We start from the raw sequence: 27,470 nt of genomic DNA on the forward strand, positions 1-27,470 counted from the left end.
TCAACACTTTTATATCTCTTTTCAATTGTTCTTCTGTGTATTCTTTTTGCTTACGTTTTGATTCCTATGACATTCGTACTCCTAATCCAAATATCTGTATTGCCCATTAAAACTAAAAACTTGATCATTCATTTAATTTCTTTTTGCTTGAGTTGTGTTTCGATGCTCTGTACCGATTTCTTTAGAACAATATTTGAGACTTTGAAGACGTCAACGTTGCCCCTTTAAGAGCTGTTTTGGGTCTGCACGTGCTTTCCTTATATGGAGGCTCGAACAAAAACAGCAGCGCGTTTGACCGACAATAACCTCCCCTCTCAACGCGGCAGCATTGCTTCCACTATAAAAGGATGGAGGAGAGAAAAAAGGTTCGTCCATAACAACACTCAGCACCAATAGGATAATATCGCTTTAAGACGGTCTGAAGAGTTATTTTTTCTCTCTTCTCAAAAGGAATAACAATTCATTAAACCAGGAATAAACATATTGGAGGATAAAAGCGGTGAGTGAACAAGTTATTTTTTTTCATTCGTATGAAAATATATTTTCGGAGTGAGTTTTTAATAACTATGCTTGATAAATAAATATATCTGTTTAGTCATAAAAAAGCATATTTTGTAATCAGAAAAGTGCTTGTGTTGTTTTTGACGTATTGCACTGTCTACCATATCGTGTCTGCTTTATTGTAAACAACATTTGACATTCGTGTAGAACTTGTATATTATAGACTAAACTCTTTTGTTAATCATTATAGTGTTTTTGAGGCAATGACTTTTCTTCATTGCCGTACAGCGCGAGCTGCGCGAAATGACCGAGAGTAACCTTTCCTCTGCGGAACAATGAAGAGCACATTGCGCTTTAACTCCTTAAGCGTCTGTAAAGTGATACGAATTTAACGACTTTTTGGATTAAAATGTTTAAATTAAGACTGTGCATTTGAGATGCATTAATGTCTTTCCGTGTTTTTGTTTATTTGTAATTTGTGGTAAAACAGAGATGCATGCAAATATCTCGAGGCTTCTGCGCATCATTTTTTAGTAACGTCACGCAGAAAAGCTGAGATTTTACATCGTTACATTCATTTCAATAGATTTCTAATGATTGTTTTCTCATAGTGTTAGATCTATCCTGGCGGTTTATACTTCATTCTTTCTTGAGTGACAACTATTTTCTTGACAAACAATCGTCAAACTGTTGTCATTTTGCTGTAGGGCATGTACCATAAATGCTTTGCTTGGGCTTAACATCACGACGCAGGTGAAGTGATATGAGAAAATGGTAAACAAAGGGAAAAACAAGAAAATGCATGTGTCCACTAGAGGCGTTGTTTTTGATGATGTACTTTATCGAAAGCAAACGTCACCAAAAACAGATTGAGGAAATCTCTCTAAAATAATGTCAAAATCACATTTCTCCCTCTGGTTAAAAGGAAACGAAAGCACATTTAAAAATCAATAGAAGTATTTAGATCGAAATGACGTCATTTAATTTTTGATTATCAGAATCAGAAGAGCTTTGCACACACAAAGAATTTGCTTTGGTGTTGAAAGCTTTTAGTACAGACATTCAACATAATGACAATACAATATAATAGGATTTACAGTCTAAAAGATTGTAAAATATGCATGTATAAAAGTAAAGACTGTTGAATAGAAAATGGGGGATAAGAAGATATAAGAGACATTGTACAGGGTAGTATATAGTAGAAGATACATATTAACAGATTGTGTGTTCCCTTGTTCATACACTTGTATGTACACATTATGTGGGTCATTGTTGTTTTTGATCAAAACAACAACAGGACATCTTGATACTCAAATCAAAATCAATCAAATCAAATCCTTAGACTGTTGTGAATAATGCTCTGAAACAAAGCAACCCACATATTGTGCTATTGGCTTTCAGCTAATCTAAATGGCAGTGTTTCAGTGTTAAAACACTGTGTCCAAACAGTTCATTTGACATTTGCTAGTACTTATCATGAGTACTTTTTGTCCATTAATCCATCCGTTTTTCATGTGATGTGGCTTGTTTCATTTCCTCTCTCAATTCTCAAAATGCACAAACAAATTGGATGAAATTGTGGAAATACCCCGATCCTCGCAATCTGTTAAATGTTTACTTGTCCTAAAGTCTCTGTTTACTTTAATGCAACTCACTGCTTATAAAGGAACACTCAGATAAAGTGGTGAAATATTTGTATATTTGACTTGTAGCTGACCATTCGCCGTCATTTAAAGAAAGTTTAGCACCATATTGAATTTTGTTCCCTGTAGCAGCATATTGAAATTTGTTTCCTGTAGCAGGATATAGTATTTTTTTCCCGATTCTCTTAACATCTATTATTTTCACTTGTTTTTGTAATACCAGTGAAGAGAGGCGGCCTGGACGGTGTAGATCCGTGGCAAGATGGTTGTCTTTACTCAGTTAGGATTACTGCTGTGGAAGAACTTCACTTACCGACGGAGACAGACTGTAAGTTTAAACCTAATGTATATACACCCACCCATACACACACACACATATGGATTCCCTCGGGTAACTTTTTTACATAGTAACATCTGTTAAGTTCTAGAGGTCACCAACAGACAATGCACCCTTCGTAACTGAATTAAATCTGCATTTATCAATTCTTAACCCTAACCCTAACCTAATGTTTTATTTGTTTTTTAAGTAAACCATTATGTCATGACACATGAGTTAAAATATGACATTATCAAAACTGTTGATGTATCATTTTACTTCCTGTGACATGACAACACAAACTGATCTCTCCACACTTTCTTATCAACTTTAATAAAAAAAAGAATGTCTAGTAATTGTGCTTCAAAAGCTGGGTCAATGATGACGTATTGGACACTAAGTGCATGTACTCTGGCATGTATTAACCAGAGATTCAACATTTTGGTGCAGGGTAAACAGGAAGCCACCATCATGATAAACAGGAATTACTTGAATTGACTAGAAGAATTTATTCTAGAGGAAAACCTTGGTTGTATGCAGTTTAAGTGTACTTAAAAAGTATCCAAAACAACCAAAAATGTAAAATTTTAACAGCTGTGATGGTCACTGCGATGGTCTGTCTTTTCCAGATTCAGCTGCTGATCGAGATAATATGGCCCCTCTTTATCTTCTTCATCCTGATATCTGTCAGACTTCACTATCCTCCACATGAACAACATGAATGTAAGTGTTCAAAACATATGTTTAAAACATAGATAGGGAAGGTTTACTGTGAAGCCAAGAGACAAATAAATGTAAAGTCTCAACGAAAGGTTTATTTCTGTTTGTGTGACATTGACAGTCTTAGTTCATTTAACTCAGACTGTCAATATTTGACCTCTTTGGAAATCACACCCACCTCATGGGAGGTCAGGGACAGCAAAATCTCAATGGTCCTCTTGCCACGTGTCAGTTACTATTTTTACTAAAATCTTAATAAGAAAATGTTGTACTTTATGTTGTAAATTATTATAAACCTTTACAGACCTGTGGATTTTAAAAGACAGTTTTTTAGCAACAGTTTTATCAGCTCAAACCATTTCTCTCTGTTGCGCACCGATTTCACCATGTTAAGTTGTTACACATTTCCCCAATTTATTATCACCTTGAATTGAACTTGGACAGTACATGGGATTTCTTAACAGTATTTTTCATGGAATCGAAATTTGAGTAATCACTTTTTTTATGTATGTTCCTTATCTTATTGTCCATGATGCAACTTATTATAAACATGTATATAATCTGTATATATTACTTGTTTACCTCATTAAATGTTGATTTGACACATTTTTTGAGAATTTGATTCCTTTGCTCTATTATTCCAGGCCACTTTCCAAATAAGGCCATGCCCTCCGCAGGAACGTTACCCTGGATGCAGGGTATCGTCTGCAATGCTAACAACCCTTGCTTTCGCCATCCCACTCCTGGAGAGACCCCTGGGATGGTGGGAAACTTCAACGACTCCATGTAAGCATTAAAAGCATTGGAGCTGATTGAAATCGTGGAGAATTTAACAGTTTGAATAACTCATGATGCCTTCACTCTACATTTTAAGTCATTATGAAACACATAATATTGGAATTCTTTATCAAGCTCTTTTAATGGACAAGTTTTCAATTTATGTGTTTAACATATAATATGTATGACTTTCACATATTTCACATTTGCAGTATCTCTCGACTGTTCACCGACGCCAAGAAAATTCTCCTCTACAGTCAACAAGACAAGAGCTTTGAGGGATTCAAAGGACTGGTTAGGGCCTTGAGAAAACTGCAGAGAAATACTGAAGGTACGTCTCTTCTGAAGCGTCTCGCACTTAAATTGGGAATCGAGAACCAGTTATTTTAAGAACCTTCTGGAATGTGTGTCAGAGTTCATTCTTGGCATAACGTTCACAGTTCTTAAAGTTTCCCTTCCACTTTAGCATTATCTGTTGTTGTCTTGGTCTTAGATAAATTGTAGATAAACTCCAGCTTATTCGTATGAGGATACCTTTTGGAAGTCTTGTTATAAAATAAATATGTCTTAGGGGCTTTTTAAAGGTAGTGGACCTTAGGAATCTGCTTCTTTTTTGTTTCTTAAATCTTATTTCACATTCCTCTGGTTTAATAACGGTGATGAATAAAGTGTCATATCTGAATTTTAACACGGAGCACTTAGGAATGCATTCTTCAGACATGAAGCATGTAGCATAACTACAAACACTGACATTCTTAATACTGGCCGGTGGATTTAAAATCAAAACTTGAACTTTCTGTCTGGAACACGTAGAGCTTGTTTCAATTATTAACCTTTACTAAAACAAAAGATTAATATTAACATTGTTTATGTTTACAATAACAATCATGACACAATTGCTAATATCTTCAGTTTCTTTATTAAGTCTGAAGGCATTGTTTGTTGTTGTTGAGAAAGGCATGGTGGAAAGACATCCTCTCACGGTTGACAGCATTTAATTAATGTTCCCTGAAGATCTGCTGTTTGCACCTGGGGTTTGAAAAAAAGGATGCAAGCATTGGCCCCAGTGGATAGTAAAGCCTCGTGTGACATTTAAACATAATCTTTTGATTTCACTTGGACATGCACATGTTATAAGTGTTCTTGAAACATGTTTTTTGAAGTAGAGATGTCAATAGACCATGCTTGAGTTATGAGAACATTTTTCCATCTGGTCACGTCCAGCTCTGAAATCATCCAGTTATGTAAATTATTGGCTGAGATTGTGGTTAAACCGTCAGAGCTGATGCCTATAAGAAAGATAAATGTTTACTTCTACTTCTGCTAAGAACTTTTGTGAGGAACATATTTGCAATATATAGAAAGACCTTTTATCGCTTCTATTCAAATAAATCCATAATATGGGATTAACAAATCGAAAATGTGAAAAGAACCCTCCAGTAAATTCTGAGAACTGAAAGAGGAATGACCTGCAGTAACCTCGGCATAAAGAGGGCCGATTCAAACCAGTTCATACCATTGACTTCTGTGGAATTTTCTTTCATAACACAATGCTCTCTGTGAATAAGACAGTGTCCTGCTCTTTTTCTAGCTGTTGTTTTTTTTCCACCCACAACTGAACATCCTGCATGATGAACTCAGAACTGGGAACTAAATGAGCAATCCTCTCGTGGCCGTTGCAGTAATCTAACACAACGCTGCATTACCTCAGCGGCTTTATCATCGAGCTGGGAATAGAGTCATGTTTTTCACAATGCTCTCAACGACACCCTTTGTTCAAAAATCAAAATCATGCCGAAATTACGAATCATTCCTTTATATAATGGTTCCAATTAATAACAACAATTTACGTTCTGTTAGTCAGAGTGAATTGTAGGCGTCATCAAACTTTGTGTGTTACAATCTAAATGAGTTATCTATACATTAGTAAATGCATTTGGACGCACTCATTTTATTATTAGATTTTAATTTGAGAAGAAATGTTGAAAAATATGAAATCCATTTTCTTCTAGTTTGGATCTATTCAAAATAGCCACTGCATAAAACACATTATTGTCATTCTCTCAATAAACTATGGGCTTTAAAAGTAAATATAAATTCAGTAAAGTCTACTTAAATCTTAAATCTCTCTCTCTCTCTCTCTCTCTCTCTCTCTCTCTCACTATATATATATATATATATATATATATACTGTATCTATATATTTTTTTTAAATAAGTAAAATAAAATTTCAAGCATTCAAAGCATTTCATTTTAATATATTTGGGTTTAAATGGTTCAATCTTATTTTTTTTCGCAGGTTTCAAACTGAAGGACTTTCTGCGTGATAATGAAACCTTGTCTGTGTTTCTCGAGAAAAATGCGTCTCTGTCAGAGCATGCAGTGAAAGAGATAGTGGAGGCCAACGTCAACTTGGAGAAGGTAAATGAACTGAACCAGACTAGTGAGTGTCCTTGAACACCCAATCAGAACAGAGAGTTTTAAAACAACAGTAAAAAAAACATGTTTTTTTGTTAGAATCCATCCTGCTGTGCTTTCTATAATTATCTCCACACATGTATGCACAGCATTTAAAATACTCACCATCAGTAAATTAATGTTAGTGTTTCATGGACCCATTTAGCTTGGGAGGATTACGTAATCAGTCGCTGGGTTATAGAGATATGAGACAATCTGTTTTTCAGATGTTTGAAGTGGAGTGAAGCCTCTATAAATGCACCCACGCATACATTTGACCGCTCGGGTAGGTCACAATGAGAGGTCACGGGCAGATGCTGGGAAATGGATCGCTCAGCACGGTGGAGGGGGGATGACAAAGCATAAGAGGGAGGGTTAAGAGTCACATGACTGTTGTCCTACAGAGCTATGGCCTAATGACTATTCCTGGAAAACGAGAATGGCTAAGTGAATCTCTAGACCTATGGTAGATGTTTAGAAAGACAGTGGTCGATATGTGAACATTCTGCTTTCGGTTTTTGGAAAATGCTGTCATGCTCCTCAAACAGGTTCCCATTTGGCTGTAAATCTTAGTCAGAAAAATGGTAACAGTTAACCCACATCAAAATACATATTAATTTCTTTCTAATATTTAGTTTTTTTCAAACAGATTAGAATTGAAAATTGATTCAAAATTTTTATTTTTTTAAATGTATTTCTTTTAAGTTGTACTAGGAAATTTAATGTTTGTTGTTGTCAGATTTTGTCGTGTAACACATTGACATAAAAGCTATTTTAAATGTGGCTGAATATATGCGGTTTCTGATAAGAGTCCGATTTTTCTGAAAATCCTTTTTCATCTGTAATGAAATAAAATTTATTAGGTGAAATATTCCTTAAAAATGTCTTAAAATCCACAGTCCTTTTAACAGTGTTTTTCTGACCTACAGGTTCTTATTAGAGGTTTTGGAGTTCACCTCAGCGACCTTTGCAATTCTACGTCCTTGGAGGATTTTGTGAACATAGCTGATAAGGATGTGTCCCAGCTGACACAAAACATCATCTGTCAATCGTCTACTGAATGGTTAAACAATGCAGAGACCCACTTCCTGTCCAACCTCGACTTCCTGAAGCCAATACGGGTAATACAATCTTTACATAAACTTTATTTATAGAACTCAGCCTTGTTTTTTGAATATGTACCATTACAGGAAATAAGAGCGGTCAGAAAATTTTGCTTGAATGTTGTTGATGCCTCTTATATAATGATACATATATTTTGAATATGTTTGTGTGTCGGCTACAATAATACAATAAACCCTTTGTGGAGCACAAATTCCCAGAATCAAGTTCAATAAACCAATTACACTCAATCTAGGACGAGTATATTTTAGTATTACAGACCCAGTGAACTTTGTCAGTAAACAGACTTACATTGTGGTCGCACACAATATGTGATCGGTTTTCCACAGTATGTTTTAAAAAGTCGCTGTAATTAGTTCAGCATATTTGGACGAGAACAGCAGTGGCCACCAGCCAGAGATCTTCACATATGTCGTTGTCTCTATGTATCTGAATGTTCCCTTTGTCTTTTGAGTAAAAAGATCTCGAGGCGGTTCATCATTACCGAGTGATTTAGTTATGTAAGCGAGGGAACAACGGGCCATTTAATGTTTCTCTTGTAAATCACAACAGTATAGTCCACTGTTATTCTATACGGCTCGCACGCTAATTCGTATCGTATTCGTAATCGCAAATACACCTGCCATGATTTTCTGCGATTTTGCCTCTCACCATGCACTTCATAATTTTTTTTATTCTTTGGCCTTGCAGAAAGATGTAAAGTCTGACCCAAAGATTATCCAAGATGTGTCCATGGCAACAGACAGCCTGCTGGACAGCTTGGGAGCATTAGCCGTGGAGGTAAGTGTCCCTTAAAATATCCCGCACCCCCGTTTGAGGGCAGAACTAGACACCAGACTGAAGTGTTTGTTTACCCCCTGATGCTCGAATGTTCTTATCCTGGATTAGTCTGTAAAGACTGGTGGATCTGATATAGTCGAAAGAAAAACAAAATGCATCTTGTTGAACCTCTTGACAAAGTTAAAGCTTTGAGAATTATTGACACACAAGAAAAGTACAATTTTAAACAATCTTCAGAAGATAGTTGCAGCTTTTGACCTGAATTTTACTGCAAGTTTTCAATGTCTGATATTTTGACACGCTAGGCTAATCTCCACCCCAATCATTTTGCTTCGCTGGGGCCAGATAATAATCTTTAAACTCTCTGCTTTGCCCCAGTATCAAGAGACAAGAATCTTCTTTTGCTTAAGGGGCGAAAAACAGTCAACAAATTCCTCTTTCAGTTTGCACCCCAAACATCTCCGCCATCAGAAACTCAAGAGCTGTCACATTATATCTGTTAGTGGGGGTCTTCTGGAGTCTACTCTCTGCTTATGCAATCGGCCTCAATGTCCCAGCTGTGGAAAGCAGACCCAAGGGAGCGTTCTGTGAGTTAGCGACGTATACTTGGCCACGCAGTCTCAGCTTTTCTTGCCAGCATCCGGAAAAAGTGCTGAGCTCGATAGATGCGAGAGAACACACATTTAGATCTTTCACAACATGTCTTCCACTCAGTTTCCTCATCACAAGGCGTTGGCAATTTGGGGAATTTTTAGCTAGGCATGGTTTTATTATCTGAATCAGAAACAGAAATCGACCAAATGCCAACACAGACATTAGTTCCTCTTTGTTCTCTCATGAGAACGACGGACGAGCAGGTTGAACTCTAGTAACCCGTGCTGCAGCCGGCTGCCCAGAGGTTACTCTAGGTTGTGGCTTATTTCTTGAGTTACTCGGCTTTGTTTGCATGCCTGTCTGGCCTGCAGGGCTTCCTCAGACACCTCATCTGACAGTTAACAGATAGGCGACAGATATGACAACAGGCCATTACTAGCTACAGCTGCTTTGTATGAACCATTCAGAATTATAAATGTGAAGCGGTGCTTGCAAAATTGTGTAAAAATAGAGGGCATTTTTTTATTAATTTGATGGAGATTTTGGAAATTGCTCATGACAGTGTTTAAAGCCATGGGAATCATATTGACTGAACCTTTACAAACCTCCCCGTTTATAACCTTTCTTGATTCAGATGATAAATCTTTATGTAAGATATGATATCATCGATTTATAGTAGAATGAAAACATTCTCGCGATTGTATTCATCTTACCACCGTTGTTTCACACATTGAATCTCATGAAGTCGGTTATCTTCCTGTGTTCTCCTGAGTCCTGCTTTCCATTAAATTGAAAGAACGACCGATAGTAACCTCTCCTCCTCAAGCGTGTCACAGCACCGCCTCCGTTCGACTTGTTGCTGGGCGAATGGCTCAAAATGTTGGTTTTCTTCATTTCTCTTTCATACTGGTCCAAATTAGCCCTTGTTGATCAGTTTTCTGTCTCAGTGCAACACTTGAAAACTGGTTAATGTTTTTTTTGTGAATTTGGAAGTGCGGATCAGTCCAATTTGATAAAATAAAAATGTTTTCATTTGTTGAAAACCTGTATATGAAACTATTTTGAGAAATGTCTCAGTGGTTTTGTGTCCATACAATGGAAGTCAATGGGGTCAATGTTGTTTGGTTACCATTGTACATCAAAATATCTTCTTTTGTGTTCTGCAGAAGAAATGAATAAATGAAGAAATAATTTTCATTTTGGGGTAAACTGTCCCTTTAAATGCATTACCTGCATTAAAAATGTGTAAAAAGTGGTCAGCATATTAAAAGAAAGTTTACACAAAAATGTAAGTTCTGTCACTATTTACTCACATTCAATATGCTTGTCATTTTTTTACGGAACACAAAACTTAAACAAAAACATTTTAAAGATTTTTTCTTTGTGTGTCACATATAAAACAGCATACAGCAATAGTTATGATGGTGAGTAAATGATGACCGAATCTTCATTTCCTTGGTCCATTATTATTTAAAAAATCTCACGACAAAAGGAGTTGCCTTTACGCCTAAAATAGGAACGATTGCATGTATGGAGTTGCATGTGGACAAGCATGTTTTTCTTTTATTATTGTTTTGATGGTGCTTTAAGGGATAGTCACCATCTATAACGCCCTCCAGCTGACAGTTAGCACTTTATAATTACACCCTGTGACACACACCAGGTTCACATCTTAATGCACATGGACCAAAACACAACATAACACACTGATGTTGATTTCTTGCAGTCCAAAAATGTTAGTCTCATCTCCAACGGTGAATGATTTCTGGCAAAACAATTGGTAAACATGAGCGTTAACTGTCGTCTTTCCTGCAAAAACATTGTTATCAGAGATATCCATTGTGTCTCCACAGAAAAAAGTTTGTCCTTCATTTTGTGTTCTGTCCACAATTTTAATTGTAGCTTCCGTTTCCTGTGTTATTGATTTAGTCTTTTCTTTCAAATTCCTCATATTTCATCTCTTCTCATCTTTGCACAGCTTGCGAGTATGAAGAGCTGGCGAGACATGCGAGCAGAGATCCTCTACCTGACAGGAAACAGCACACAATCCCCCAACCACATGTACCAGGCCGTGTCTCGCATCGTGTGCGGTCACCCGGAAGGAGGCGGCCTCAAGATAAAGTCCCTCAACTGGTACGAGGATCACAACTATAATGCGCTGTTCGGTAACCACGGCAACGACAGCGATGAAGAATCTGCGTCCACTTACGACAACTCCTCCAGTAAGTCAATTTGAAATCTTTCACTCCATCTACATAAAAAATTGAGCTCAAATCACTCTAAATAAACTTTTTTCCCTCTAGCTCCCTACTGTAACAGCCTTATGACGGGTTTGGAGTCCAGTCCCATTTCTCGCATGATCTGGAGGGCTCTGAAACCATTGCTTATGGGAAAGATCTTGTACACACCAGATACACCTGCCACCCAGAGGATCATACATGAGGTTTGGACAGCAAAGTTGTGCGACAGAGCAAGATCAACCATCAGAAACCTTTCTAACTGTATTTCACTTACTCTTAGGTTAACAAGACATTTCAAGAGTTCGGAGTGCTCAGAGATCTTGGTGGCATGTGGGAGGAGATAAGACCGAAAATCTTCAACTTTATGGAGAACAGCGAGGAAATGGACCTGGTTAGGGTGAGTTACGCACATACTGTTGTTTGAACGCAGAGAACCTTCCTGCACAAAAGAAACCAAACGACTTAATACTGCCACCCTTTGTAATTAAGTGGTACTGCATGTAGACCTCACACTTGAACTCACATGGCACACAACGTGTGATGCAGTAGACCTATTGACAGGACAGGGATCTTAAAACCCCTGGAGAAATGTAGGGAATCATTTGTGAACTGGTATCTAAATTAAAAAGTGAATAACATAAGGTGTTTGGTTGCCTCAGTCACCCTCCCTCATTTCTTGACGTGACTTGAATAAAATGTCCTACTAATACTGATAAATTAAATATGTCATTATAATTAGAGTTTTTATAATTTATTTTTGCATTAATTTTACGTATTTTTATTATATTTCTAATATCAATATTTTATGATGTATCCATTTGAAGAATTAATAGAATCTCGTCCTGAACAGACACTACTGCAGAACAACGCCAGCGCCCGTTTCTTCAATGCCAAACTGGTCGGGACAGACTGGCGCGTGGAGGATGTGTCCAGGTTCCTGTCCAAGGCCTCGGAAGACTCACGCCCCTCTGGAACATCATACACGTGGAGAGAGGTCTTCGACGAGACCGATCAGGCCATACAAACCATCTCTCGATTTATGGAGGTACACACACACATACACGCATTTACAGAAATATCTAAAAACTCCCAAACCAGCATACATTTATTTCAGAAGCAAAATTATAGTCTTTTTTTCAGAAATGATCATAATGAAAGTCTATGCTTAAAACCAAGAAAAACTTGAATCAAGCACTTGAATAAAACCTTATTTCATGTTTATTTATTTTTTACTCTATTGAAAATTTTTCAAGTTAATCCCTTTCAAGTATATTCACTTAAATTTGTTTTAGGAATTTTTACTTAAAAATAAGACACAAATTCAAGAAAAGCATTTTCAGCAGTGTTGTTTTGCGTATTACATGAGTGTTATGTCAAAATTTTCATTTCTCAGTTAGACTGTTACCTCTAGTCTGCCTGGATGCGACAATCATTCAAATGGGCAACTTGTGATCTGTGCTAATCAATTTAATGCTTCCAAGAACCAAGCTAAATCATTTTGTTTCTCCTTTTTTTAAATTCCTGTCTTTAAAATGTTCTTGGTCATTGTGCCACTGCATCAGACAATGAATCAACTTTCAGTTCTCCAATAAATTACAGTAGTAAATCAGTCACGCTGCTCGAGAAGGTCATGTCTGTCCAAAACTCAGCTTCATTGCTGTGATATAATCACGTAATTTGTATTAAAATCAAAGTGCTCTGTAAATTCTGGCTCTGCATGCAGTTTTCTAATAATCCCTGTCTTTTCTGAAGTGTGTAAACCTGGATAAACTGGAGCCGGTGGCCAATGAAGAACGCTTGGTAAATAAATCCATGCGTCTGTTGGACAACCGCAAGTTCTGGGCTGGAATCGTGTTTCCTGATATGCAGTTGAACACATCTGAACTGCCGCCAAACGTCAACTACAAGATACGAATGGACATTGATAATGTGGAGCGCACCAACAAGATCAAAGACGGGTATGATACTTTATTTTTGCTATTCTTGTCATTTGTGGTATTCATCCTAAAAAATCAAAGTTTTCACAACTTAAACCAAACCATCCTGCCTAGCCAGCGAGAGCTAACGGTTGTGTTTGTTTTAGATACTGGGACCCTGGTCCTCGTGCTGACCCGTTTGAAGATTTGCGCTACATCTGGGGCGGATTCTCCTACCTGCAGGATGTTATTGAGCACGGAATCATCAGAGCGCTGACGGGCAGCAAAGAGAAAACTGGAGTTTACATTCAACAGATGCCTTATCCCTGCTATGTGGACGACATGTACGACACGTCTATTTAGTCATACTTTTTGATAGTTCATTTAAATTTGTGTCATGTTTTCTCCACTCAGCCTTAAACTACTCTGCAACCAACTATGTTTAAAACCGTGCCTTAGCTTTAAATACTTCACTCACAGAGAGCCATGTGTGTTGTCTTTTTTGTAAAGGTCTAATCCGTCCTGTCCTCTTTGCTGTAGGTTCCTGCAGGTCATGAGTCGCTCAATGCCTCTGTTCATGACTTTAGCCTGGATGTACTCGGTAGCGATCATCATCAAAGGTGTTGTTTACGAGAAAGAAGCACGTCTGAAAGAGACCATGAGGATTATGGGTCTAGATAATGGAATCTTGTGGCTGAGCTGGTTTATAAGTAGTCTGATACCCTTGCTCATCAGCGCCGCTCTACTGGTAGTCATCCTAAAGGTGTGTAACAACATATTAATTCTTAAAGGAACAGTTCACCCCGAAGTAAAAATTCTGTCATCATTTACTCACCCCCAAATCTGTATAAATTTCTTTGTTCCGGACACAGGAAAATATATTTGTAAGAATGCTTGTGACCAAGATATGAAAGAGCAATGCAATATCGAACAGTCTCTGTTAAAATATATATCTAACAAATATGTATACATTTCTTTGTTTTTCTTCAGATGGGCAATCTACTGCCTTACAGTGACCCTGGCGTAGTTTACTTGTTCCTGACTTCCTTCGCTATTGTGACCATCATGCAGTGTTTCCTCATCAGCACGCTTTTCTCTCGCGCTAACCTCGCGGCAGCCTGCGGAGGCATCATATACTTCACCCTCTACCTGCCCTATGTGCTGTGCGTGGCCTGGCAGGATTACGTGGGCTTTGGGGCTAAAGTGGTTGTGGTGAGTGTGGCTACTGTGAATGTATTTTTGCACCCCCTGCTGATTTCAACTTTTAACAATTTCTTTACCTCCCATCTGTTCCGCAGAGCCTCCTGTCCCCCGTTGCGTTTGGCTATGGGTGTGAGTACTTCGCTCTCTTCGAGGAACAGGGTGTAGGCATACAGTGGAGTAACCTGCTCTCCAGCCCCCTGGAGGAAGACAACTACAGTCTCACCACATCCATCTCTCTCATGCTGTTTGACGCTGTGCTGTACGGCATCATGACCTGGTACATTGAAGCCGTGTTCCCGGGTGAGCATTCAGAAACTCTGTTGAGTGTTACCCAGATGCTGGAAAGCTGTGAGATGGTTTTTGATGATGTGAAAATGTAACTCTTGCAGGCCAGTATGGCATCCCACGTCCGTGGTACTTCCCATTCACAAAGTCATACTGGTGTGGGGAGAAGTGTGGCTGGACGACAACAGTATCCAACAACAAGAAAGAAAATGCTGAAGGTATAGAAACAAAAAATATAAAATGTACAGTACAAAATATAACATAATATAAAAAAAAAACTCTGAAGTGTACAGCTTTATTTGCTGCGTTGACGTTTTCCAATGATACACGAAGCTAGGGAAGGACATATTGATTAGCTCCTCCCCCTTTTAAAACAGACAATAGCATTTAATATACCTTTCAGACTTCAGAATGATGTCATAAAACTGACTAATAATCCATACTGGTGGAGAAAGGAGACGTTCCAATGATGCCAATGTCAGAGCCAGAAAAGCCTATATTTTGATTTCATTTGGACTTTAAGAATTGTGTGCAAATATGTTTGATATGTTTTTCTAGCCAAATGTATTGAAGAAGAGCCATCTCACCTGGTTCCTGGTGTTTACATCGAGAACCTAGGGAAGATCTATAGTAACGGGAAACTGGCGGTGGATGATTTGACTCTGGGCTTTTATGAAGGCCAGATCACCTCCTTCCTGGGTCACAACGGTGCTGGAAAAACCACAACCATGTACGGCATCTTTACATCCTTTTCTATCCGATGTTATTGGTTACAGGATCATAATTACATGTTAAATATTTCTTGAATTTTTATTAGGTCTATTCTCACTGGTCTGTTCCCACCCACCTCGGGCACAGCTTACATAATGGGCAAAGACATCCGCTCCGATCTAAACACTATACGGCAAAACCTGGGCGTGTGTCCACAGCATAACGTCCTGTTTAGCATGTGAGTCACCTTCAGAAACAGCATTTAAACCCATGGTGGATTTCAAGATACATGTTTTGGTTTGCGCTTAGCTTCGATCTTAAATCAGAACGATTCTCAATGTCTTCCAGGCTCACCATAGAGGAACACATCTGGTTCTATGCTCGCCTGAAGGGTTTGCCTGAGGAGAAAGTAAAAGCAGAGATGGAGCAGATTGTGAATGATCTTGGCCTGCCTCATAAGCGCAAGTGTCGCACCAGTCAGCTGTCAGGTACCCTAATATCAATAAAGAAATAATGCAAATTGAAATGTAGTGTCTGGTTTTCTAAGTCTGTGATGATTTGCTATAGGTGGAATGCAGAGAAAGCTATCCGTCGCTCTGGCATTTGTTGGAGGTTCAAAGGTCGTGATTCTAGACGAACCCACCGCTGGAGTGGATCCTTATTCTCGCCGAGGCATCTGGGACCTTCTGCTAAAATATCGTCAAGGTAGACAGAGCTTGTTGAATCAAACATTCCCGCGTTGGTTTTAATAAAAACATCAATTAAAGCCAAGTATGGATTTGTTTAGGTCGCACGATCATCCTCTCAACTCACCACATGGACGAAGCTGATATCCTGGGAGATCGCATTGCCATCATCTCTCATGGAAAGCTCTGCTGTGTGGGTTCCTCGCTATTCCTCAAGACCCAGCTGGGTACGGGATACTACTTGACGCTGGTGAAGAAAGACTTTGATCTCTCCGCAAGCTCTTGCCGAACATCCAGCAGCACAGTGGCTTATTTCAAAGGAAGCCTTAAGAAGGTGTGAATCCTTGTAGAGATGCATTATGGGTTAGAGGGTTGGCTTTGTGACATTTTCAAACCCAGTGTTTCCTATTCAAAGATTGTTTCATTTACCCATCGACTTTTATTATTTCTGTAGGAGGACGAAGTGTCTGAGAGCAGTTCTGATGCCGGACTGGGCAGTGACCATGAAAGTGAAACAACCACAATAGGTACAAACATCTCGAAACACAAACCCTCTTTGGTCAGAGTCTACTAACAAGTCAAAAATTGATTCAAAACTTAGTAAACCGTGTTGCTCAGCTATGCACAAAAAGGTGAAAATTGTGCCCATGATGGCTGTGTAGACAAACCAAGTCATGTGTTTTGAAACTCAGATATCTCCCTGATCTCCAACGTGATTTTCAAGCACGTTCCCACAGCCAGAATGGTTGAAGATCTGGGTCATGAGATCACTTACGTTCTGCCCTACAAGTACGCTAAAGCCGGAGGGTTTGTGGAGCTTTTCCACGAGATCGACGATCGACTCACCGACCTCGGCATTTCAAGCTACGGCATCTCTGATACAACTCTGGAAGAGGTGATGGATTATTAACATTTTAAGGTTCAGTCCATTTCATACAATAGAAATGATTGAATTTATTTATTTATTAATTTTTATGTTTGAGCAGATTTTCCTCAAAGTCGCGGAGGACAACGGAGTGGATGCTGAAATGTCAGGTAAAATCCAACACAGTTCAATCATTGTGTTCAATACTTTAATATTGAAATATTTCCTTATACAGTCAGTAGGAACCTGTGAGTTACAAAGTCTTCCCTTGTGTTGTTAACAGATGGAATTCTACCCACACGGAGAAACCGTCGACATGCTTTTGGTGACCATCAGAGCTGTCTGAAGCCCTTCACTGAAGACGAATTTGACTGCAATGACTCAGAAGGTGAGCCAGATACTTATTCTACTCAGTTTTCATTAATTCCACTTCTTGGTTGATTTCATTCTCAAGAATTTAAAGTTCATGTGTAAAGAATGTGTACGGTGTCTTACGATTAATCGCATCAGGAATAAAAGTTTGTGTTTACATAATATATGTCTGTGTACTGTGCATATTAATTTTGTATTTATAAGCAAATCAACTTTTGTATTTATAAACATACTGTATAAACGTTTGTATTTGTAAACACTTGTATGTATACATATTTATATGTAGATGTATTTATTTATATTTACCAATAATTTAAATTATAAATAAATGTTTATGCATTTTCTTTGTTTATATTTTTATTAAATAAATGCATGTATGTGTATGCTTTCATAAATACAAAATCAATATGCGATGTACACAATCATATTACGTAAGCACAAAGTTTTATTCTGGATGTGATTCATCGATTGACAGCTCATACTCGCTTCACACATTTTGAATTTACATTTCAACATGAGGCTGTTTGATGAAATATTTCTCAAAATAATCAGATTTCATCTTTTTTGGTTTTAATCTTTAGTTAAAATGTAAATAGCTTGTGCAAAATATGTAAAGATCTAACTGGAGTTAATGTGCACATGCAGAATCGCGTGAGACAGACTGGTTGGGCGGGTCTGATGGTAAAGGCTCGTACCAGGTGAAAGGCTGGAGTCTGAAGAGACAACAGTTTGTGGCTTTGCTCTGGAAGCGCTTCCTCTACGCCCGACGTTCCCGCAAAGGTTTCTTTGCTCAGGTACAACCTTCCCTTCTCTTTACACAATCACAGATTGATTTAACATCTCACCTACAGTGGATCACCGCAAGTCTTTAACTCTTTTTGTTTGTGCTGGTTTTAGATTGTTCTGCCTGCTGTTTTCGTTTGCATTGCCCTGGTCTTCAGTCTCATTGTTCCTCCATTTGGAAAGTACCCAAGCCTTGCTCTGAAACCCAGCATGTATGATGAGCAGTTCACCTTTATCAGGTACCCACTACCATACACACACGCTGTGCTTTAAAATAATTGTTCATCCAAAGAAGAAAATTCCTTCATCATTTACTTCTTTCTTTTGCAGAACACAAAATAAGATATTTTTAAGAATGATTTAACCGGCATCCCATTCACTTGCATTGTTTTGTGTCCATATAATAGAAGTGTATTTATGGGTGCCTGCGTGGTTCGGTTACAAACTTTCCTCAAAATATATTATTTTGTGTTCTGCGGAAGAAAGAAAATTGTTTGGGTGAGCTATCACTTTTGTGCCAGTCTACCCATAATTCTTTGAGTCTTATGATTCTTTTAACACCACAGCAATGATGCACCTGAAGACGGACATACGAACAGGTTACTTGAAGCACTGATGGACAATACGGCTCACAATGAAAAATGCTCAGACGAGCAGAAATCAACGTGAGTTTTGACCTTTTCACACACACAAACTGCTGAAGTGCAAATGACAAATAGTTATTTATTGAATTTAACATACATTTATAGAAAGTGAATTTACTGATACACACTTAATGATTATTGTGGGTTTTAAAAACTGTTGAATTTCAGTTTGATGACAATTTTTTAAGTTTATTTGTTTTTTTGTGTGAAACAGTAGCAAGTCATGTTTGGCTGGGGATGCAGAATGGATGACTGCAGAGGTTCCAGAAAGCGTTCAGGATATGTTTCTGGAGGGAAACTGGAGCATGGAAAACCCGTCACCTTTTTGTGAGTGTAGCTGCGAAGGACGGAAAAGGATGCTTCCGGAATGTCCGCCAGGAGCAGGTGGTCTGCCCCCACCACAGGTAAACACAGCCATCGGATATCGTACCATATTACTTTGACGTAGCATTATTCTGTATTTCAGCATTATGCTTCAAAAAATTTGATACGCTTCATTTTATTTTCCTCAGATTCAAGTCACCAGTTCTGAAACCTTACAGAATCTGACAGGCAGAAATATTTCTGATTACTTGGTGAAAACGTACGCTCAGATTATCGGCAAAAGGTGTGTTGAACAAATCCACAAATGACATTTTTACCTTATTCCTTTTCATTCTTATACCAGTTCTATAACTGTTATTTTTTTATCTTCAGCTTGAAGAACAAACTCTGGGTCAACGAATTCAGGTACGCATACCACTTTTTAAGATTATAACAACAATCATTTAAACTTAACATTTGAAGAATTTATCTTAAAATGATTTCTAATTGGCTGGTCTACAGGTATGGTGGATTCTCATTGGGTGCTAGAAGCTCACAGGCCCTCCCGCCTGGTGATGAGATCAACGATGCCATCACTCACATTCGTAATCGCTTCAGTTTTAAAACGGTATGTCACCTTACAATTTGATCGATGGCTACTCAACAGAGATCAATGTGACTGCCCAGTGCTTGGAATTTTTGGCATGTGTTAAACCCAGTTTTGATGCCCATAGGGCGCTGCAGCTGATCGCTTTCTGAAAGGCCTGTCGACATTTATCCGAGGACTTGACACAAAGAACAACGTAAAGGTGTGTACACTTTTTGTCCAAGCTGGTAAATAAAGAACTTGTTAACACTCAGTTGCATAAATGTGTGAGTAATCCGTCAACAGAGTGTTTACTGTACAGCTTTAATTATTTGGAAAATGTGCTAAAGTTCCATTATATAATTTGTTATGTAACCCTGTATTTAATTGTTGTTTATTTTATTCATTAATAATGTTGTGTTTGTTGCAAAAGTTTTATTTTTGGTCTTTCTTTGGTCTAAAGCAACTTTATATATGAAGGATATATTTAAATGTATTTAAATATTTATAATTTATATTGTTTAGTTGAATAATCGAATTTTAGTTATTCTTATACGTCAGTCTTTTATATTTACATATTTATGATTTCTAATTTGAATAATAGAACTTGAATTTTCTCATGATTTTAATAAATGTTTTGTCAGATTTTTATTTTGAATGATATTATAGAATTAGACATTTTTATATTAGAATGTCTTATATATATATTTATATATTTGTGCTTTATATTTGTTTCATAATTTTAATTTAATTATTGTACTTTTTCAGATTTATATGTTAAATTATATTGTAAAATTAGACATTGTCATAACAGAATTTATGTTTTATATATATTTACTTGTTCTTTAATTACATTTTTTATTTAAATAATAGACCTTTAACTATTCTCATGATTTTTATTTCATTTTATTCATTTTCATTCAAAAAATGTTTTTAACAATAATAATAAATATATATATTTATTTTTTAAAGATTAGCATGAACACCATTATAACTTTGTCTTCTTGTTGTATAGATCTGGTTCAATAACAAGGGCTGGCACAGCATCGGAGCGTTCCTCAACGTCATGAACAATGCCGTCCTGCGCTCTAATCTCCCCGCTGGCCCCGAGCGCTCCAAGTTCAGCATCAATGCGTTCAACCACCCGCTCAATCTGACCAAAGAGCAGCTCTCGCAGGTGGCCCTGTAAGTAACCACAACACCAATATACTCTCATTTACCGATGCAATCTCCTTTTCTGACCTTTGACCCCATCCATCCTCAGAATGACAACTTCAGTTGATGTTTTGGTGTCCATCTGCGTCATCTTCGCCATGTCCTTCGTGCCAGCCAGTTTTGTGGTGTTTCTCATTCAGGAGAGAGTGAATAAAGCAAAACACATGCAGTTTATCAGCGGAGTGCAGCCTTTGCTCTACTGGCTGGCCAACTTTGTCTGGGATATGGTAAGTGTGTGTGCTAAACCTGTTAAGTTGAACTTCTTCAACAGCTTGTCAACACTGATTCTTATAGAGATTGTATTAGAATAATAAAATACTCTATATAGAAGATTATCTGTGGTATGTTTAAGCATCTTTTAACCAATTTTGTCTTTCTCTTCTAGTGCAACTACATTGTCCCAGCAACTTTGGTCATCATCATCTTCGTCTGTTTCCAGCAGGAGGCTTACGTGTCCTCCACCAACCTCCCTGTTCTCGCTCTACTGCTGTTGCTCTATGGGTAAGTCCCAAAGTGCTATAGTACTATATATACTGTACTATACTATGGTTTAGTGCTATATGTGACTTCCAAAAGTGTATCAATAAGTATAAAATCATCGAGCATAGATACATACAAAAACATGTATTGTGTTCTTCTAGGTGGTCCATAACACCCCTGATGTACCCAGCATCATTCTTCTTTAAGATCCCCAGCACGGCATATGTGGTTTTGACAAGCATCAACATCCTTATTGGGATAAACGGTAGCGTGTCCACGTTTGTCCTGGAGCTGTTTGGCGGCAATGTAAGTCAAATTCTGCTACAGGAGATAAGACTTAATACATACAGTATAATATGATCAAAGACAGCTACAATTAGCTTGGAAAGTCCCCGAATGACCTCTTGATGTTTCTCCTGATTTGTTTAGGAGATTGGCGGCATCAACAACATCTTGAAGAATGTGTTCTTGATCTTCCCTCACTTCTGTCTGGGTAGAGGTCTCATTGACATGGTGAAGAATCAAGCCATGGCTGATGCTCTGGAGAGATTCGGTGCGTACCGGTTATTTAATCATTTAGAGTTAATTTGGCATGTGGTCAAGGTCAAAGTGGTATTGTGGACTTGCAATGGGTGGTTTCCAGGAACATGCATTAGAATAATAATAGAATAATAGAATAATAAAGTTGCTCAAACATGTTTACCTCTTAACAAAATACTTAGGTTAAACCTTATTTAGGCATTCATGACATGAAAGGCAGGAAGCACTGCGTGTATCCTTCGTGAAGGAGACAATCCCATAATGCATTGCGACAGGTTGTTCATTTGAAATGTAACTCATTGAATATGAAACACTGTCTTCTAACAAAGCCTTTTTGATTGTTTCAGGCGAGAATCGGTTCCGTTCTCCTCTGGCGTGGGACATGGTGGGCAAGAATCTCTTTGCCATGGCTGTAGAAGGCGTGGTTTTCTTCTGTATCACCGTCCTCATCCAATACCGTTTCTGCATCAAGGCCAGGTGATGACCCAACATGACCTTTCATCGTTTCAAATGGGAAAAATGAAATTAATCAAAATGTAATGTTACAAAATAAGTAATAAATGTTTTGGTTTAATAGGTCACTTAGCTCTAAGCAGCCGCCAATAGGAGAGGAGGATGAAGATGTGGCCAGAGAGAGGCAAAGGATTCTGGGAGGAGGCGGACAGACTGATATCCTCGAGATCAAGCAGCTCACAAAGGTGCGTGAAATTTGATTATCATCTAACATCTCACACGCATATCTGTGTAGATGAACCGATTTTTAATAGTAAGAATTGTACGTTTCTAAATATTGCGTTAGTTGTTTTTCTGTTTTACAGTAATGTTGTTTGTCCTGCAGGTGTATAAGAGGAAACAGAAACCAGCTGTAGACAGACTGTGTGTGGGCATCCCACCAGGAGAGGTGATCACACTTCTTGTTACTTTATAGCTTGGGACATACTGATGATGATTATGATTTTAATGTTGAGATTTGCTTCTTCAGTGTTTTGGTTTGCTTGGTGTGAACGGAGCTGGAAAGACGAGCACATTCAAGATGCTCACAGGAGATACTGTAATCACTAGCGGAGAGGCCTACTTGGCTGGCAAGAGGTACAACAACAGCATACATTTAAGATCATGTTTAATTTGTGTAGCCTACTACCGTTTGCAGAAACCAGTGTCCTCAAAATCAGGATATGTTTCTTGAACCTTGACCAACTTTATGTTGTTTCTGAAGCGTGTTAACAGAAATCAATGAAGTCCATCAGAAAATGGGATACTGTCCACAGTTTGATGCCATCAATGACCTGCTAACCGGCCGAGAACATCTGGAGTTTTACGCCATTCTGAGGGGCATCCCGGAGAAAGAAGTGTGCGAGGTCTGTTGTGTGCAAAACTCCAACCACATCGTAATCGAAAGTCGTCACATCGAAAGTCGTAATCGAGTCATCTGATCGGTTGTTTGTTTGTTGCAGGTGGCAGACTGGGGTATTCGTAAACTGGGGCTAACGAAATATGTCGACAGAGCAGCGGGAAGCTATAGTGGAGGAAACATGAGAAAACTCTCCACCGCTATGGCGCTCATTGGAGGCCCACCTGTAGTTTTCCTGGTTAGTGTGCGACTGATAAACTTTGTAACATTTCGTAACCAGTTATTCAGTGGGTTTGATGCAAAAGGCAAACAACAAAATATTGTGCATAGCTAAAGTTGCAAAACGAATTGTCTTATTAATATGCAGAGTTGATGCACAAAATGAATTCAGTTTTCATGACCGTCATACTAAAACACTAAACCACCAACTGGTGGTTTGGTGCTTTCATACTTTTAAAATACTCCAAAAACGCTGCAAATGGACGTATTTGAGGCACCGCGATTTCATGAAAAGAGCATTCATTCCAATTTAGTTCAGAGCTGTTGTGTAACAGTCCTCAGATCGACCACTCGGCAGACCTATTCTTCTAAAGCAACACTCACAAGAGGCCCTTTTCACAATGACGTAACTCTACTTCCGCCTTTTCGCAAAGCAGTGTTTGATAACATCCGTCTTCCAACAAACGATAAGACGAAGAACTTCTGTTTTGCCATCGCGCTAGAATTTAACAACAGTGAAAAAAAATCTGACAGGACACGTATGTACTTAGCACCTTCACTAACACAAAAACAAGTAAAACACTCAAACCGTTACTGTTCAACGAAGAATTTGTATCCTTTATCTAGCTTTGATATTGTCGTAAGCGAAAATTTGTCTGCAAGATGTTGTTCATCGTTTAGCCTTATTTGTGGAAGCTGTGCAAGGAACATGGTAACTTCATTCTGAGGCGCTAGCGGAAGTAACGCTACACTGCGTGGCAGTGAAAAGGGCCTAGTGCTCTTTGTTTTTTGCTTTGTTTTTAATGCACAATAAAGTGTTTAATTCTCTGAAAATCTGGTTGCACAGGCCAGTTCAAGTGAAGCAGCGCAAGACTGCGCAATTCGACTGTATGTCAGTCTGAATCGAGGAGTATGATTACTCTCCTTCCTCTGTTTATGGTGTTCTGCTTTTTTTCTGCTGAATCTGTGGGCCACGGTTAATTTGGCTGTCGCTGTGCTTACAGGACGAACCCACCACTGGGATGGACCCCAAAGCCCGACGGGCGCTGTGGAACTGCATCCTCAGCATCATTAAAGAGGGACGTTCAGTTGTCCTGACATCACACAGGTGAGACAGCGAAAATTCAACCTCTTTCTATCCTAAACATGCATTATACGACACAGCAACAAATGCTTAATTTGTGTTGTTTCATGTTAATCTGAAGTATGGAGGAGTGTGAAGCTCTCTGCACTCGTATGGCCATTATGGTCAACGGCAGGTTCCGCTGTCTGGGCAGCGTGCAGCACTTAAAGAACAGGTAGGAATGCAAACCAAACACTACCCATTTCCATATAACCTACAAATTCATGAGGTGCATCCTAGGAGACTTTCAAAGATCTCTTTATATAGTATAGTGTGCTGAATTTTATTGTCGTCGGTTTTTCCTTTACTATAAGTCTTGTGGTCTATTATATTTCAAAGCGTGATAGACCTTAAACTAAAACATGTGTATTAAAGAAACATTGAGCATATGCTGTAAGAGCAGTATTCTGAAAGGCCTTTGTCCTCTGCACCAGGTTTGGTGACGGGTACACCATCATCCTGCGGGTGGCTGGTTCCGATCCGCAGCTGGAGCCGGTGATGGAGTTTATTGAGAGGAAGCTGCCGGGCAGCACCCTGAAGGAAAAACACAGAAACATGCTGCAGTACCAGCTGCCGTCCTCCCTTACCTCCCTCGCCCGCATCTTCAGCATTCTCTCTAAGAACAAAGAGCAGCTCCACATCGAGGACTACTCCGTCTCACAGACCACCTTAGACCAAGTAAGAATCCCGGCTCGGATTTGTTTCAACCCTTTTTGCAATTGCAGTTCAGTTGGTTCTACAGTACAACAGTATTGTCAATGATTCAAACTATTATGAATACAAAACAAGTCTTTTTTTACCTTAGAAAGGAGTTTGGGATAGAGCAAAGCTAAATGAACTAGAACTGCACTGAAATGCTAAGAGACCAAACAATAAAATGAAATTAGAAAATATTTTTTTGTATTTTCAATCATGTGAAACAACAAACAGTTGTATTGTGTATTGTGTGTAATCCTAGAGACTTTATAAGGAATCATTTTAAAACACAATTTATCCCCGCAAAAAACTTCTTGGTTTCTGTTTCCTTTTGTAGTTCAAAATATGAACTGAACAAAAAATTGACTTATGTTACATAATTACACCAAAAAAATTAACAGAAATTTTATAAAATTGAAAAAGTAATGAAGCTTTAATTACCCTGGTCTGCAAAATATATTTACCATATATATGTTCATTTTTCAGGTGTTTGTTAATTTTGCCAAGGACCAAAGTGACGAGGACCACCTTAAAGACATTTCTGTTAACAAAGGCGATGCCGTGGTGGACATTTCCCCCCTGAAGGCTTTCCTCATAGACGAGAAGGCCATAGAGACTGTCGTGTGATCCACTGCGACCTCCATTCATGGGATAAAAAATCCTTCTTTCTCGGACTAGCGTGGTTTTTTTGTACAAAAAAATTGTTCATTTCAGGTGAGTGTGTGCCCGCACGAGGGCGACGGACCTTAAACACACTACTGACAGATACCAATGCAAAGCAATGCAAAAAGAAGAATCGAAAATCGAGTCAAATATACTGAGGACGCTGAGCCTGGCGCTCACCGCTGCGTCTCAGTGTTCGTGAGGGTGAAACTTGAAGCCGTTCGCTCCACTGGCGTTGAACTTTCGATTGATGAGACCATTCGAAAATATCAACCAGACACTGCCAATCCAGATGGTTAAATCAGGGCCGACGTTCATCTCTTCCTTTAGCGATGGCTTTAAACTTTCGTTCATGTCGCCTTTCAGCGGCATTTGTACTTTATTTTCAGATATACATTTAAATCTTATAATCAGATGATATTTTCCAGATGTGCAATGTTTCATTATTGTGTTTGAAAGTGTTGTGCCTTGAATCAACACTCCAGACTAAAAACGATGCCAGCCATTACTGTCTGCGAAGCGATGCCAAAAGCTATTTTACCTGAACAGATGGCTGTTCCTCAAGCACACAGTGTCCTCTGAATGGCGGTATTTACATCTACTGTGCTAGCTAGTTTTTTACATAGTGAATTTGGAAGTTTATTGCATGCTTTACATGGATTCCGTGTGTAGGATACCAATGTGAGCTAAAGCATGTGTTCTGTCCAGTTCCAAGAGCCATTACAGCTTTATCATTCTGAAGTATTTCAATGTGAGTATAAACAGGTGGTCGCTGTTCAATTTGTGAACTCATGATAAGAGGGTTTAATGGGATTTCACTTGGAGATTCATGGTTGTTTCATAAATGTATTCAGATGTAAACCAAGAAACAAAACCTGCAGGAGAGGTACTGTACAGAAACAAAATGTCTGTGCCATCTTTTTATAGAAAATACATTCATGGGACTAGTAAGTACACGAGTTAATAACTCAGGATGTGCCTCCTGATTCTGTTAAAGCATAGATTGAATTGTTGTTTTATTTAAACTACACAACCACTTTTTTCACGGCCATTTTGACTCAACATGGCACCTTTATTATCCGTGAAGTGACCAAAAGCAACGAGGTGCTACATACTGATTTTTTTCAAATCCATGAGGTGCTTTTTAGACAAACACCCCCCAAAAATCAAGCAAAAATACCTGCTGCACATCAGATGACTTGGAAGAGACAATCGTATTGTCTTTGGTCCAAAACTGAAGCACTTTATAATATTCAATGGTCTTGACATACAAACTTTGAAAAGACAATTATGTGTTTTACAAAAGATTGCTAGACATTAATATTACATGTCCCACCATGGCCATTATTTTCTGTGTTACAATGTATGTGTTTACATTTTAAATATTAAAAACGTTATTTCTGTCAATCTTGTGTCCTTTCCTCTTCGTAAAAAGTGAAGCGTGCTCCTTGTGCGCCTCTAGCGGCAAAAAATTCAACTTGAAAGGAGAACTAAGTGACAGGGATTTCCAAAAATGTTTTTTTAAGAAAACTCGTTTCCCTCCTATTTCAATTATTTAATGCTAGTGACGTCATAATTTGTACTGGTAGATAAACATTGTAGAAACTGAATGTGGGTTCAGTTTTGGGTAAACGTCATATAAATGTGTAATTTACTAAATAGTATACAAGATACTGAAT

At 38.3% G+C, this 27,470-nt stretch overlaps 1 protein-coding gene across 2 annotated transcripts; it reads left to right on the forward strand.

Moving 5' to 3' along the window:
• The first annotated feature begins 343 nt into the window (after positions 1 to 343).
• abca1a (ATP-binding cassette, sub-family A (ABC1), member 1A) lies at positions 344 to 27,198 on the forward strand. Of its 2 annotated transcripts, XM_056739406.1 has the most exons (50): positions 344 to 499; positions 2,368 to 2,472; positions 3,090 to 3,183; positions 3,825 to 3,966; positions 4,170 to 4,288; positions 6,257 to 6,378; positions 7,344 to 7,535; positions 8,227 to 8,316; positions 10,889 to 11,132; positions 11,214 to 11,353; positions 11,431 to 11,547; positions 12,001 to 12,195; positions 12,903 to 13,108; positions 13,234 to 13,410; positions 13,607 to 13,829; positions 14,057 to 14,278; positions 14,365 to 14,569; positions 14,659 to 14,772; positions 15,113 to 15,284; positions 15,372 to 15,503; positions 15,614 to 15,753; positions 15,833 to 15,970; positions 16,053 to 16,285; positions 16,406 to 16,478; positions 16,644 to 16,846; positions 16,938 to 16,986; positions 17,100 to 17,204; positions 17,834 to 17,982; positions 18,086 to 18,210; positions 18,538 to 18,636; positions 18,830 to 19,019; positions 19,128 to 19,222; positions 19,312 to 19,344; positions 19,441 to 19,546; positions 19,653 to 19,727; positions 20,520 to 20,689; positions 20,769 to 20,946; positions 21,105 to 21,220; positions 21,361 to 21,505; positions 21,629 to 21,752; positions 22,087 to 22,216; positions 22,317 to 22,437; positions 22,578 to 22,640; positions 22,722 to 22,828; positions 22,956 to 23,097; positions 23,194 to 23,328; positions 24,314 to 24,417; positions 24,515 to 24,607; positions 24,867 to 25,110; positions 25,615 to 27,198. In XM_056739406.1, exons 2-50 carry the CDS (start codon positions 2,407 to 2,409, stop codon positions 25,753 to 25,755), a joined length of 6,798 nt encoding a protein of 2,265 aa, XP_056595384.1. In that variant the 5' UTR covers positions 344 to 499; positions 2,368 to 2,406; the 3' UTR covers positions 25,756 to 27,198. The 2 variants fall into 2 exon arrangements, with proteins under 2 accessions (XP_056595384.1, XP_056595393.1); XM_056739415.1 differs by lacking the exon at positions 344 to 499 and having other exon boundaries at positions 2,204 to 2,472.
• The last annotated feature ends 272 nt before the right edge of the window (positions 27,199 to 27,470 follow it).

The sequence above is a fragment of the Triplophysa dalaica genome, chromosome 2, assembly GCF_015846415.1.
Source record: "Triplophysa dalaica isolate WHDGS20190420 chromosome 2, ASM1584641v1, whole genome shotgun sequence".
Lineage (NCBI taxonomy): Eukaryota > Metazoa > Chordata > Actinopteri > Cypriniformes > Nemacheilidae > Triplophysa > Triplophysa dalaica.

Excerpts from the sequence above, each read along its gene's own strand:
- abca1a (XM_056739406.1), top strand. The coding sequence starts at position 2,407 with ATGGTTGTCTTTACTCAGTTAGGATTACTGCTGTGGAAGAACTTCACT. Across the intron at positions 19,728-20,519 it reads ACACAAAGAACAACGTAAAG|ATCTGGTTCAATAACAAGGG; the intron begins GTGTGTACACTT and ends CTTGTTGTATAG. Across the intron at positions 23,098-23,193 it reads CGGAGAAAGAAGTGTGCGAG|GTGGCAGACTGGGGTATTCG; the intron begins GTCTGTTGTGTG and ends TGTTTGTTGCAG.